This window comes from Ctenopharyngodon idella, chromosome 13 (assembly GCF_019924925.1).
Source record: "Ctenopharyngodon idella isolate HZGC_01 chromosome 13, HZGC01, whole genome shotgun sequence".
Classification (NCBI taxonomy): domain Eukaryota; kingdom Metazoa; phylum Chordata; class Actinopteri; order Cypriniformes; family Xenocyprididae; genus Ctenopharyngodon; species Ctenopharyngodon idella.
The window spans coordinates 4,927,889-4,942,766 of record NC_067232.1 but is presented as its reverse complement, the minus strand read 5'-3'; the positions used below and the strand labels follow the sequence as shown (position 1 = coordinate 4,942,766).

Sequence of the window (14,878 nt, the reverse complement as noted above, 5' to 3'; positions counted from 1 at the left end):
TATATCTATGATGAAAGTGGAGTGGACATTCGGAGAATCAGCGCGCCACAAATAGTAGACACAGGTCAAAATAAATGGCAAGAAGGGTTGTGGAAAATAATACCGCAGTCCCATACTATCCGGACCTGATTTGATTCATCTAATTTTCCGAATCACAAACAAATGGGAAAACAATTGAACTGGGCTACACTGGTTTTGCTGTGTGTTTTTGACTCACCAAAAAGAATCGGTTCATGTGAGTCACCTGTTAATGAAGTTTGCTTTCTTCTTTCATTTTTTCGCAGTACATCTTTTTATGCCATCGCATTAAAGCGCAGATGCTACAGTGCGGTACAGAAAACACTGGTTACATTTATATTTTATACTGGGATAAATATGGGGTGGCAATGCTTTTTCTTAGGGTGACAGTTGCTACCCTGTGTCACCCCGGTAGATCCGCCCCTGCGCAGACCAAAACCATTTTAATGAAGTCCATTAGAGAACATTTATTGCATCATTCATTCAAACAATGAGACTCTTTGTAAAATGGCTATACAGCCATACAGATCCATTGAAACTCTGATGAAATCTCTGTAATGGTGAAGTGTACTGACCTGTGGTTGAGGTAATTGCCACCTTCAGTACAGTGGAAATAGTAGTCTTGTCTGAGACCACAAGATCAAGACATTGATAATTACAGGTTCAGGGAGCATTTACCTCTCAGATTACTCCATTAAAGAGATTATGTTTTCCCAATGTAAGTGAATTCTCTTTCTGTGCTTCAGATCTGGATAAGCCTGTGCTCACGGTGCACCAGACGGTGGGTGATGTACGAGGGAACTACTATCAGGAGAAAACAGTGTTTTTACGATGTACGGTAAACTCCAACCCTCCCGCTCGCTTTATCTGGAAACGGGGAAATAAACCAATCGAACAGAGCAAAGACAACGGCGTCGACATCTACGAGCCTCTGTACACGCAGGTACAACACACACATTTGTTTTCTATCATGACTTCTATTGTTTTTATAGTGAGCTAATGATATTTTCTAGGCATTAGCCCTGCACCTAAACCTTACAAAAGCCTTTTTGCATTTTTATATTTTCATTAAGACTTTATTTAGTAGATTTATTAAGCCATTTTTCATTGTGGGGACTGTTGGCTTTCTGTTTAATTAGAGACTTCATTGACTTTATTTTATTTCATTTCATTTCATTTAGGACATCCCTGGGTGTCCCAAAAGGTTTGGCAAACTTTTGGAAACAATTTTGTCCCTAAAACAAAATAGTTTAATTAGAGTTGAAAATCATTTGAACAGCGGATAACAGCAGGAGACCTGCTCAATCACAGAGAAACGTACTCAATAAATCAGTGATCCATCAGTGATGAATTCATAATCTGAGCGCTTATTATTAAAGAGCCGTTTGAGTAAGGTGGGATGGAAGGAGATTGATGGCTTTGCTATTAATAATGAGGATTATTCATTCTCCTGATGGACTCAGTCAAAAGAATTAGAGGAATTTAAAATTCCTGAATTCATTCTCTCTTTATCACGCACACAAAGACTCTGACATTGCATAGAAATTATGGGTCATTTTCAGGAAACGGAACTGTACCTTTTGTATCCCATTTGTGTCCACATGAATTACTACTGACATAATTAACAGGATACTGAACTTCGTCACATTATTTGATAGATTTAACCTTTTTTAGAGCATAATGAAAAATTTTTTTGGAATGTTTGTTTTTTGGAATATCAGCCGATTTGCCAGTTCCAGTTCATTATATTTAAATGGGTAATATAAAATTTAAAAACATTTTGCATTTATTGAAATTAAAATATCATGCTATTACTGCCTATGCATCTTTTGCAATGCTTTATGTAATGTAAATGTAATGATTTGATCTTTCTGACATTATATTTGAAGAAATTACATCATCAAAGTCTGTTCAAGTTAAAGGGTTAGTTCACTCAAAAATGAAAATAATGTCATTTATTACTCACCCTCATGCCGTTCCACACCCGTAAGACCTTTGTTAATCTTCGGAATGCTAATTAAGATATTTTTGTTGAAATCCAATGGCTCAGTGAGGCCTGCATAGCCAGCAATGACATTTCCTCTCTCAAGATCCATTAATGTACTAAAAACATATTTAAATCAGTTCATGTGAGTACAGTGGTTCAATATTAATATTATAAAGCGACGAGTATATTTTTGGTGCGCCAAAAAAACAAAATAACGACTTATATAGTGATGGCCGATTTCAAAACACTGCTTCATGAAGCTTTGGAGTGTGTCGAATCAGCGTGTCGAATCAGCGGTTCGGAGCACCAAAGTCACATGATTTCAGCAGTTTGGCGGTTTGACATGCGATCCGAATCATGATCCGACACGCTGATTCATAACGCTCCGAAGCTTCCTGAAGCAGTGTTTTGAAATCGGCCATCACTATATAAGTCGTTATTTTGTTTTTTTGGCGCACCAAAAATATTCTCGTTGCTTTATAATATTAATATTGAACCACTGTACTCACATGAACTGATTTAAATATGTTTTTAGTACATTAATGGATCTTGAGAGAGGAAATGTCATTGCTGTCTATGCAGGCCTCACTGAGCCATCGGATTTCAACCAAAATATCTTAATTTGCATTCCGAAGATTAACAAAGGTCTTACGGGTGTGGAACGGCATGAGGGTGAGTAATAAATGACATTATTTTCATTTTTGGGTGAACTAACCCTTTGAAGTCAGCCACTTTGTTTTGCAACCTTTATCTGTTTTTCAGCATTTCTACATTTGTGTTGTGTAACTCATTATTTTAACTCTGTGATGGCCCAGGTGGAAAAATATGATTTCCTGTTTGAAATATAAATTTCAACAGTAAAATTCTGTAGTAAAATTATAAAAAAAGAAAATGATAAAAGCACAAATTCCACTGTTTCCAGAGGATGACCGGCAAACTTTGTTTGTTTTCATTATGCTTAAATGCATGCTCTGTCTAACAGAAGACATTTTTATGTGATATATGTTTACAATGTGAATGTTTGTGTGTGTTTGCAGGGTGAGACAAAGGTGCTGAAACTGAAAAACCTCCGTCCACAGGACTTTGCTAATTACACCTGTCAGGTGTCCGTACGGAACGTGTGTGATATTCCGGACAGCTCTGTCACCTTTCGCCTTACCAATAGCACCAGTGAGTTCTCGTCCACTCTCAAACACTCACACACTCGCGTTTGCTCTCTTTGCCTCTTCATACAGCAGCTGTAGTGAGTTTTGTGCTCCTCTTGATTTTGTGAAGCTTTTGTGAAAGACCTGCTTTAATTTGATTTTGCTCATTTTATTACAGGAATAAAATGAATTGCGAATGGAGTTTCTTGTTGCCGTTAGCAGATTCAGGGAAACTGTCTTTTCTCCTTCAGTTCTTTTTTCTTCTCGAATGCTCCTTTTCCCTCTGGTTATGTGTTGACCTGTCAGGTTTAATCCACCTTTCTTTGATTACATCTTCACTTTTCCCTCTATTTATCTCTTTCTCTTCTGCGTTTTCTCGTTCACTATCTGTCAGAGCCGTGGAGATGTTGAGCTCTGAACAACACAGGAACAGTCACATGTGTGTCTTTGATCATGTTGGTCTCTGCTGCACTGATTTGTGTCTCAGGTGTGTCTCTGTTTTGAAGGCAGATGTCACTATCATTGTGCTGTCCTGTACTGAGAAATTAGCTGACGGCATGTGTATTTATTTATTTATTTTTTGTTAGAATAGATTTGTCAGAGCTTTGGCCAGTGGTTAGCACACATTGATCTCCGGTGCCTATATGGGGGATGTGAGTTCACAACATATCCTGATCTCATTCCCCCTCTTCTCCCTGTCATTTTCTTTGAATTAAAATTTGAAAAAGATGCAAAATAAACCATTTTGATATAAATAGGGCTAAATAAATAAAAAAACATAAAATGTTTCTGCTCCAGTGAATATTTCTGGTTGATTTATTGTATATGGTTTACGTTATTATATTCCAATAATGAGGCATGTTGTCACAGTACAGTAGATAGGGTAAGTTGCCACAACTGGAAAATGCTGATGATTCTGATTAGAGAAAAAAGGAACATAAAAAATAATTATTTAAAATGTAAATAATTGTAAAACAAAATTATTCATGAAAAGATAAAGATTAAATCATTTTTAAAAATGTGTAATTGTACTTGATACCGTTCAAAAGTTTGAGGTCGGTAAGTTTTTCTTTCTTTTCTATTTTTCTAAGGCTGCATTTATTTGATTTAATATATACAGTAAAAGGGTAATACTGTGAAATATTTCTACAATTTAAAATAATTTTTTACAGTTTACATTTTCAAATATTACCACTGTTGTAAACAGTTTTTGGAAACTGTGATACATTTTATTTCTACTACAATAGAAAGTTCAAAAGAACAAAATTTATTTGAAATAGACTTTTAGTGTCACTTTTGAACAATTTAATGCATCCTTTTTGAATAAAAGTATTAATTTCTAAAAGAAAAAAAAAAAGTCTTTGTGACAACTTTCTCATGTGTCAACTAGCCCCGCTCACTCCTATATGTTTTTTTTTTTTTTTTATCACATGCTTTCATAAGGTTGTATAGAGTGAATAACTTCAGGAGATGATATTTCCCTCTGAAGGCTTATGAAAGCTCCCTCCTTGTTAACTAACATTTTCTTCATCGTCAAAAATTGTTTGTGTAATCTGTAATGAATCGAATTCAGCGCAAAAGCAAAAATACGCCCGTGACTGGCAAATAAAAGAGAAATCTCTGCTAGAACAACAAAAAATGTGACTACAATACCCAGAGAAACCCTTTATGAATTAGTCATGTAAAAAACATGTTTGTTCGTGTTCAAATTAGCAGCATTAAGAATTCATGCTCGAGAAACGAGTTCAAAGCTTGCCGAGAAAATCTAAAAGTAGCCCAAAAGTTCCCCCCTCTCTGTGTGTGTCTTTATTTCCCTCGTTTCTCGTTCTCTCTCTCTCGTGATGAGTTTGAAAGACTGGTGATTCTCTTCTTTTTGCTTTCTCCACTAGAAAGGCAGCTGTGAAATAGTCAATAGAGATGAGTGAGTCTGGAGTGACAATATCAGAAGTATGTACCTCTCACACACTTACAGACACACACACTGCGGCGTCCCATCGGTGTCCTGCCCTGTGGAGAAACAACACACTGCTGCAAATTGGAATTTGTTTTCCGCGTGGCAGGAGCGCGCGGCTCGTGAACACGCAGCTCGCTGCCGAAAGAACAAAACACTGATTTGTTTTTCTGTTGATTTTCATTTTCTTTCCTCTGAACTGACGAGCAGGAAGGGGGCGAGATGAAATTGGAGGGAGCAGGAGAAACATGCGTAGGATGCTGCGCTGAAGTTTGAGAAGTTAGTCTCTTTGGAGGGTAGAGTGAAGGAGACTGCGTCTGGGCCGAGGATTCAATGCGCTGTTTTAAATTACGGGTCGATCGTGACGTGTAACTCCAAACCTAGCTGGTCACTGTCCGCTTGTGTGAAGGTCAAGAGCTCAACTCAGAGAGGAAGACCTCCTTTAACACTATGGTGGATAGATCTTCAAGAGCTATTTTTAACAATTTAGGGTGTGCAGATGTATCTAAACCATGATTGCTGGTTACCTTTGACCTTTTTTCATAAAAAAGGTTTTATACTTTTATACAGTACTGTTCAAAATTTTTCTTTTTAGAAGAACTTTAGCAAGGACGCATTAAAAAGAAAACAGTTATTTTAAATTTTATTATATACACCGATCAGGCATAACATTATGACCCTCTTCCTAATATTATGTTGGTCCCCCTTTTGCTGCCAAAACAGCCCTGACCCGTCGAGGCATGGACTCCACTAGACCCCTGAAGGTGTGCTGTGGTATCTGGCACCAAGATGTTAGCAGCAGATCTGTAAGTCCTGTAAGTTGCGTGGTGGGGCCTCCATGGATTGGACTTGTTTGTTCAGCACATCCCACAGATGCTCGATTGGATTGAGATCTGGGGAATTTGGAGGCCAAGTCAACACCTCAAACTCGTTGTTGTGCTCCTCAATCCATTCCTGAACCATTTTTGCTTTGTGGCAGGGCACTTTATCCTGCTGAAAGAGGCCACAGCCACCAGGGAATACCTTTTCCATGAAAGGGTGTATATGGTCTGCAACAATAAATGCTTAGGTAGGTGGTACGTGTCAAAGTAACATCCACATGGATGGCAGGACCCAAGGTTTCCCAGCAGAACATTGCCCAAAGCATCACACTGCCTCCGCCGGCTTGCCTTCTTCCCATAGTGCATCAATGAGCCTTGGCTGCCCATGACCCTGTCGCCGATTCACCACTGTTCCTGCCTTGGACCACTTTTGATAGATACTGACCACTGCAGACTGGGAACACCCCACAAGAGCTGCAGTTTTGGAGATGCTCTGACCCAGTCATCTAGCCATCACAATTTGGAACAACAAGCGGGCTTCAGAAGCCGCCAATCCTGTATCGAGCAGATCTTTGTTCTGCGAGCTAGAATATCAACAACGGATCTCACTGAACTTTATTGACTTTGTCAAGGCCTTTGACTTTGCACTGAGAAACGCTGTGGAAGATAGCCCGGGCTTACGGAATCCCATCCCGATTCATTGACATCTTTCTCAACTTGTACCAAGGCTCTTGTTGCTGCATACAGATGGAAGAAGGGGTAACAGGTTTCTTCACGATCGAAACTGGCTTACGACAAGGTTGCATGCTCTCGCTGATGCTATTCCTCCTCGTCATCAACTTTGTCGGCCGCCATTCCATCGACCACCTACACATCGGCCTACCCTGAACAGGTGGCAACCTCCTCCTTGCCGATCTCGACTTTGCTGATGATATCGTCGTCTTCAGCCTGACCCAAGTTGCCCTACGAGATCTCACTACGGCCCTAGAAAATCAAGTGGCCAGTGCCGGACTCTGAATCAGTGGACAGAAGACCAAAGTCACTTGCATCGGTTACGCAAACTGGTGTGACGAGCTTCAGTTATCTTGCCAGTGTCACCTCCTGAGGCGGGGACGTAGAGCGAGATGTTGCCTGCTGCATCGGCAAGGCGTCTGCCGCATTCCAACAACTTTGTCCAATTCACCCTTCCTCTATCTACAGATTAAACTTCGGCTTCTGGCCACGATCGTTGTGCCGATGGTGACCTACGCGTGCGAAATCTAGAAGATGATAGAAGCCATTACTCGAAAGTTGGACGTTTTCCATCACCGATGTCTTCGATGCATCCTCAAGATCCCTTACTGGGACCATGTTACAAACGTGGAAGTATACCGTTGCGCCGGTACATGGCCCCTCAGCACGACCGTCACCGAATGCCGTTTTCGTTTCACCGGACACCTCTTATGCCTCCCCAACCACCAGCTACCCAAGACGGTGATACCTGGCGGCCTGCACAAGGCTAGTTTGTTCATCACACTGAAAATAGAAAGTTTGTTGCATTGTGAGTATAGGATTCTACTTACTATCCTCAGTTGTGTACTCCACGTTTTGGCAAATGTACAGTAGTAGACCATTATTATTATGTACATATAGAATGTTTGCAAACTCTACAAAGTATGCATACTCTATAGTGCAGCAATAGTGCAAGTACTAGCATGGGATTTCGTGTTATGATTAACAAATGCTTTGCCTCACCTCAGCTGTGGTAAAATCACTGCACAGCTTCAACTGGCTTGTTGATTTAATAGAAATCTGAGGAGACTCAAACAGAGTCTGTGTGTACTTGGTTCTCTAGTATAAAGAATGTATCATATGCCATATTAATTCAAATCAAATGCAATTTAATCAACTTTATCACCCACTGAAATGTAAAAAACTTGGGATTTTAACCCTATGCATGTATATCAGCCTGGAACAGAAAAAAATGCGCACATACTTTTGTTAATATGTCAGTATTTTGCATTTAATTATATGTTTATTTCATTGTTCATATAGACATAGAGGCACCATCTGCGCAGATCGTTCAAGAGGAAACAACTGATATAACTCAATCTCATCACACTCACGCTCAACTGAAGCTTTAATTGGATAATTGTATGGCTGGGATTGAGAGAGCTGTAGAAGATCTGGAAGAGAAAGATAGTCATTATTCAGAGAAAAGAGTGAACCTGGTGGAACGTTTTCCCTCTTTAAAACTCTCTTTTGCTCCTTTACCATTTTTATATTTTCCTCTTGGCTGAATTTCACTACACTACAGGGTATGATGACCTGTCAATTTAAATGCTTTGGGAGTGTGTCAAAGAAAAGAACAGAAAAAAAGAAAGTGAAGGAATAAGGTGAGGGCTTACATAGACAGCATTTTCAGGCGTCATGCTGAAGCCATGTTCACACTGATGGTGATTTTATTGCTGGAGGACTTCGGGTCGCTGTGCTGCTGGTCACTAGCAGCCGGTAAAAATAAGATGTCAGTGATTTTTTTGATAAAGAATTAGTTTTCTTGCTACTTAGAATGAACATTTTGGAGGGGGGAAGAGTTAGGATATAAACTGCAGCAGTGCATTTCAGTAATGTACTAACAAACAAATACTCAACTGTGCACACACAAGTAGTTGTCTTCTGTATTTGGCTCAAACACACACATGGTCTGTGACTGTGTTGTCCACCACATGGAGAGTTATAGAGTTGCTTTTGATTTGAAGTAGTTAATAATCCGCATCTAGTCAGACAGTACGTGCTTGTGTTGTTGTGTGTTTATTTTCTCTGTGATTGGTAGAGGGATGGAAAGATTACTTTCTCTGCTATCTTTATGCCATGGATGCCCAGGATTAGATTTACCCCATGTGGGTCACACACAGACACACACGGACAGAACAGGTGGCATCAGGTAGATTGATTTTTGTATCATAATCCTAATGCTGTATTGGAGTTTATTCGACCTGTTAAAGACGCCACACTAAATCCTCCTCCCTCACGCTAGTCATGCTCTGAATTTTCCAGTATGAACACACAGTATTGAGCGCTGCTCATGAGTGTATTGACACTAGATGAATTTGACAAGTTGTGCGACAGATGGTTGATGTTTAGGAACATCTTTATTCGTTCTCTGATTTTTAGCAATAAATCTCAGCTTTTTTTTATCACAGCAACTGTATATTTCAGTTATTTATACTAGATTAGATTATTCATACCATATCAATAAGTCTGTGATTTTTTTCTGGTACGGTCAATCCAAGTGAAACTTTCTTTATAGGGTCCTTTTCATAAGGCTGTTAGTGAAGTGTACATACAGTGGTCACTTCAAGGACATATTTTTGTCATTTATGATTATGTTATCCTGAATAGAGAGCTTAGTGATTCATTTTAGAATCTGCAGTAGTTTATTGAAGGTTTTTTCCTCACTTTGGGTTTTAAAACTCAATTTCTTTACATATTTATACTTGTTTGTTGGTTTGTTTGTACTACACAAATGCTACACAAAGATGAATAATTAAATGAACTAATAGAGTGTTGAACAAAATATCAAGTTATGTTTACCACAGACCTTGTTTTACTCATATAGACCTTATGCGCCAGAGACACAAGCGCAGAACTATCTTTAGAATTTTGTGTTTGAACTTCTGTTTTTGAGGTAGCTCTATATTTCTTTGGCATCGCTGTCAAAGAGTAATACGTGGATTACTTATTGTGGAGTTAACGAAAGTTATCATGAGCATTGCAGTGTTTGAAGCAGATGTCATAACAAATGTCAGTAGACCAGAAAGATTTTAAAACGAGCAGCTCATTCATAAATCTGTAAGATTTTACCTTCACACTGTGGAAGTACAAACAGGAAGACAAAACACAAGGAGCGCAGCGCTGAAAAGGGGCGGAGCTACATATGGTCTATATCAGGGTTTTTTAAAGAGAGTGGGCATCCCTTCTAACACTACATACATGATGGGTTAGGGTTAGGGTTAGGGTGTTAGGTGTACCAAGGTGTACCAAGCAGCCTACTGCTTTAATGTGATGTAATATACCTAGATTCAGTTTAGTTTTATTGGTAAGACACTTTTTAAAAACAATCCCATTTAAATGAATCCTCATTATTTGTTGACAGTTTTGTCCATTAATTCAAAATGCCTCCACTCAGTTAATTATAGTTTATACACACACTGTTCCCTGACTGGCACTTTTGCAAGTTTATTTTACAGTGTGTTTTCTCTGAAGTGCTTTTGTAATCTCCGTAGGCTGTCTTTGTTCATGTCTAGAGGGTTTGAACACAAATGGTTTGTTTGTAGTTCAAATTATGGGGGTGGATTTCTGGCTTTGAATATATGTTAATTAATGCAGTGTGGGTTAATGTGCATCGCTTAACATGTGCTAGTGCTTTAGGGGTCATTGTCTCCCTGTTAGGATGTGTCTAATAAAGGGTTGGTTAAGCGCTGGTTAGCTGTGTTAATGTATCTCTGTCTCTGCCTCTTTGAGCCATTAGCTGCCAGTAATTGGCTGGGCTTAATTGCACAAGCCTGGTCCCCACGGCAATAGAGACAGTGGATGTCCGATCTCTCTATACTTGTTGCTCCGGTGACTCGCTGTCCTTCACACACAGACACACACACACACACACACACACACTGACTTCTTTATTGGTCACTCACACATATTTCCTCCTTCCGTCCATTTGTGTGTGAGAGAGAGAAAGATAGAGTCTGTGTTCAGAATAGCATACTAACATACTACTCTCTTACTATCTCTGCAGTATATACATATGTAGACTGTATATATTGTGCATTTTATATATGCATATAAAATACCAGGAATGACCTACTATGTTTGATGAGATGCACAGTAAACTATACTGCATCCTATAATTCAATGCACTCGATGTCCATTAAGATAAAAGAATCTGAAGAAATATGGTAATTGTTATATCACAAGTATTTTGTATAGTTTTCTGGTTACAATATCTAAAAGTGATTTAAACAGTATAAATTTACTTGTGAAGCAGCATAGCATACGATATTATTTTAGACAATATACTGTATCTTTATCAGTATAATCGTTGTTTCTATTTTGTCTTACTGCACTGGCAGATTTCTTCTCTTGATTGAAGAATAAAAGTGTTAAACAAGTGAAAAAAATCTTTGCAGTAAGACACAATACACTGCTATTCAATAACAGTCTATGAAAATGTATGCAGTGTTGCTTCTCAAGTAAATGGATTTTTAGATATTTTCACAGAAAAACAAGTCAAAACTCATTAAACATTAATTTTGCTGTAGTGTAACACCTTTATTGACTAATTAATGGATTTTTTGTGAGATCATGTGATGATAATGCTGCCTCTAGGGTCTGATTTCCAATTTGACAAATTAATCTGTAATTATTACTGCTGAAATCTTTTTTTTTTTTTGACTCATTATTTCATTGCACCAGTTAAAGGGATAGTTCACCCAAAAATTAAAATTCTGTCATCATTTACTTCCCCTCAAGATGTTCCGAACTTGTATAAATTTCTTTGTTCTGCTGTACACAAAGGAAGATATTTGGAAGAATATTTTTTTCCCCTACTATGGAAGTCAGTGGGGGGCGAGATCTGCTTGGTTACAAACATTCTTCCAAATATCTTCCTTTGTGTACAACAGAACAAAGAAATGTATAGAGAATTTTCATTTTTGGGTGAACTCTTTTTATTCGCAGCTAACTGACACCACTCACATGGAAGGTGATGAGGTCATGTGATGACAGTGTAGCATACTAGAGTTTGAAACATTTATCGCTGAATTTCATATATAATTTTTTTTTCATAGTAGAAGGCAGTATACTGTGAATACTTTACAGTATGTTGTAAATAGTTAGTATCCTGTCTGAACATAGCAATGCTCTTGACATGTTGGAGCTCATGTGGGTGTAATGGTTTTGAGTTCAGTCATGTCCTGATCGCATTTACTCGCTCTGCTTAATGACTTTCTATTCCTCACCCATGAATAAAGTTTTTATCTAACCATTGGGTCTGATAATGTGAGAAACAATGACACCTGACCTTTATACGACATGGATCTATTCCATATGCATATGTAAGAGCACAACTGAGACTTATCTATAGCAAAGCAGATTTGAAAGTGTGCCTTATGCACAGCAGAGAGCGGCTGAGGGGAGATGCGTCTGATATTGATCAGTCTGTGTCTCGCTACACACACCTGCCGTCCCTTACCATCAATACACAGCACTAATACACCATCAGGTGTAATGAGAATGAATGGGCTGCGTGTGTGTGATGTACACACTCATTTCCCCTTGGGAGAGGACATTTGCCTCTTTGCCTGTTAAAGCGATAGTTCACCCAAAATGAAAATTGGTGTTGTTTGGCCATTTTAAACCGAAAAAAAAAAAAAAAATGTTTTGAAATTTTAAAAATGGCTACTTTATCAAAATGGTACAAAACCCTGTGACTTTTGTGGCAGTCGCTATGTGACCACAAAAAAATAAATAAATAAAAAAAATAAAAAATTAATGGACTTGATTCGAAAAAGCGAACAACACAAGTTCAATCAACAATACCAGAGGGTCATCTGGTCATCACCATGACCCTACAGAGGACAAGTATTTTGTTTTGTTTTGTTTTGTTTTGTTTTATTTCATTTAGACAGCCTGTTTTGACAGCTGTCCTTTGATTGAAAAAATAAAAACATAACTGTAAAAACATTTGTTAAAACAGTTCGTAAAAACATTGTTCAAATCTTTTTCTGTATTCCATTATAAAAACAAACAAACAAATAACAGCATACAGGTTTGGAATGATACGAGGAATGACATCTTTTGTAGTAAATAAATGCAAAGGAGAAACTAAACAAAGCCACCATATAAACTGATAAATATGCATATTTACACAATCAATATCAACCTGTTTTCTGACTTTGATCAAAAGAAAAACTAAAAAAAAAAAAAAACCTTGCAGACAAAAAAAATATAATCAGTATGCTCATTGGCATGCAGATACGATTTATTTTACAGCACTAATAGAGACAGGCATCATTAAATCAGACAGGATAAATTGCTTTAATTATGTTATTGTCGTGTCTAACATTGCTGAGTACTAATTACTTTTCATCTGTTGCCACGGCAGCACGGCTCCGATAGCCTCGTTAATCTGCGTGCTATTGCGTTACTTCTCTTTTTTTACCGTGGTGAAGCCATCAGTGATTGACGCATGTGATTGACGGATGTGACACTGAAGTGGATGAACAATCCTGAAAGTGACATCCTTCAGAAGAGACAGAGAATGCTTTCCGAGAAGAGAAGGTTTAGCCTTGTTTATTACGCCTAAATCCTTTAACAGAATCTTTCTAGGATAAACTCAGTGACTGATATACGAAAACCACAGGCGCTGAAAGGTTCATGCTATCTGCTTTGTTTTCAGAGTTATGCCTTTGAAATAATCAGTACTTATTACTTTTTAATGGCAAATCCAATAAAGAATGCATATTTATTTTATCAGTCCGTCTGGGGTAAAAGTTATGTTTACTGAACTGATACAATAAGTTCAAGGAAATTTGTCAGGTTAGCAGCATCAAATCAAAAGATACTCCAAGTAGAAGGTAACTAACTATCCCTGAGTGCAACAATATATTATGCTTTGTTCTGAGTTATATCTGTGAAATAATCTGTACTTATTTCTTTTAGACGGATATAGATTTTAATCAAAACATTTTTACACATTTTCCACTTTCTTTCAGTGCTTTCAGCCATTCACTGAGACTGCTGTGCTATTATTTCAATTATTTTTTTTACACTCCGGTCTATTATTGTAGTTTAAGGCTGGAAACCCACTTCTGCTTTTTTTTAAAACCAACAAAAAGCAGCTGGATGATGATGTGTGAAATTTAATTATTTATCTGTTTCCAATGTAATTAATCAGGCTCAATTAAACTGTTAAGAAGTAGAATCTTTTAGTTTGAAGGAAAAACTTTCTTAGAAGCAGACAGAAAAACATTAATATGAATGTTCAGATAGCACTGTGTGAAATAAATGTGACTTATTTAAATGTGACTATTCAATTTCAAAAGTTCAAAAGGTCATGTTCTGTCCAGATGTGAGGTGGGATTGCAAACGCATCGGCTTTCCCAGGCAGATTCATCCTGCGTCTGCAGGCAAAAGGTGATAGAGTATATAAATAAGCTATATAAATAAATAAGTATGATCTATTTCAGATAGATTCACCATTGATATCACATAAAACCAAAACTGTGGTTGGTTGCTTAAAGTGTCGGTCAGAGGGATTCTTTCTGTCTAAAGTGGCACGACGCAACAAGACAAAAGCAAATAGTACCCATTATAATCAGTAGGGATGCAGTATCGGCATCAGGCCCGATACCAAGCTCATGTACTTTTACTCGTACTCGTAAAAATACCCCCGATACCAAAGACCGATACCTCACGTGACGTAACTGACAGAATTTCCCGTGCACAGAGACACCGGCGGCAGCAGCAGAAACAATGTCAGTTTCAGGGGTGTGAAAATACTTTAAAATTAATGATGACAACACACACATTGCAAACTGCATGCTTTCAATCACAATTCGTTTTCGATTAGTGAAGGCGGGATAGGCGGAATCGCGCTGAAAGACACAGACCAGAAGCGCTCTCTCTCTTTGTTGCGCGCGATCCCAGTTCTCTCAGACAGCGCGCGATCAGTTCTCCTCGCGCCTGAATGATCAAAAGCACACATAGTTGTCAAAATGTCCATCGTGTGGAGTATCTCATGTAAATACAGTCGGTTATGGCTTAAGTCGACGTAAACATTTCAAACAGGATATGTGTCAGCATCCATGGATTCGGTCTTAAAGGGACCATAGCCTAATTAAATATTTGTCATTAAAGTTAATAAAACAACAAAAGATGTTAAGTAAATGTATACATGGTAAATAAACCTACTGTA

The 14,878-nt window shown here is 38.1% G+C and overlaps 1 protein-coding gene across 2 annotated transcripts in view; it reads left to right on the top strand.

The window, feature by feature from the left end:
* Positions 1-14,878, top strand: part of LOC127525375 (MAM domain-containing glycosylphosphatidylinositol anchor protein 1) — a 192,725-nt gene that overhangs the window by 101,525 nt on the left and 76,322 nt on the right. For both annotated transcript variants that reach the window (XM_051917893.1, XM_051917892.1), the window contains exons 5-6: positions 765-961; positions 3,043-3,175. In XM_051917893.1, coding sequence (XP_051773853.1) covers positions 765-961; positions 3,043-3,175 — 330 coding nt within the window. The remainder of the gene's footprint in view (positions 1-764; positions 962-3,042; positions 3,176-14,878) is intronic.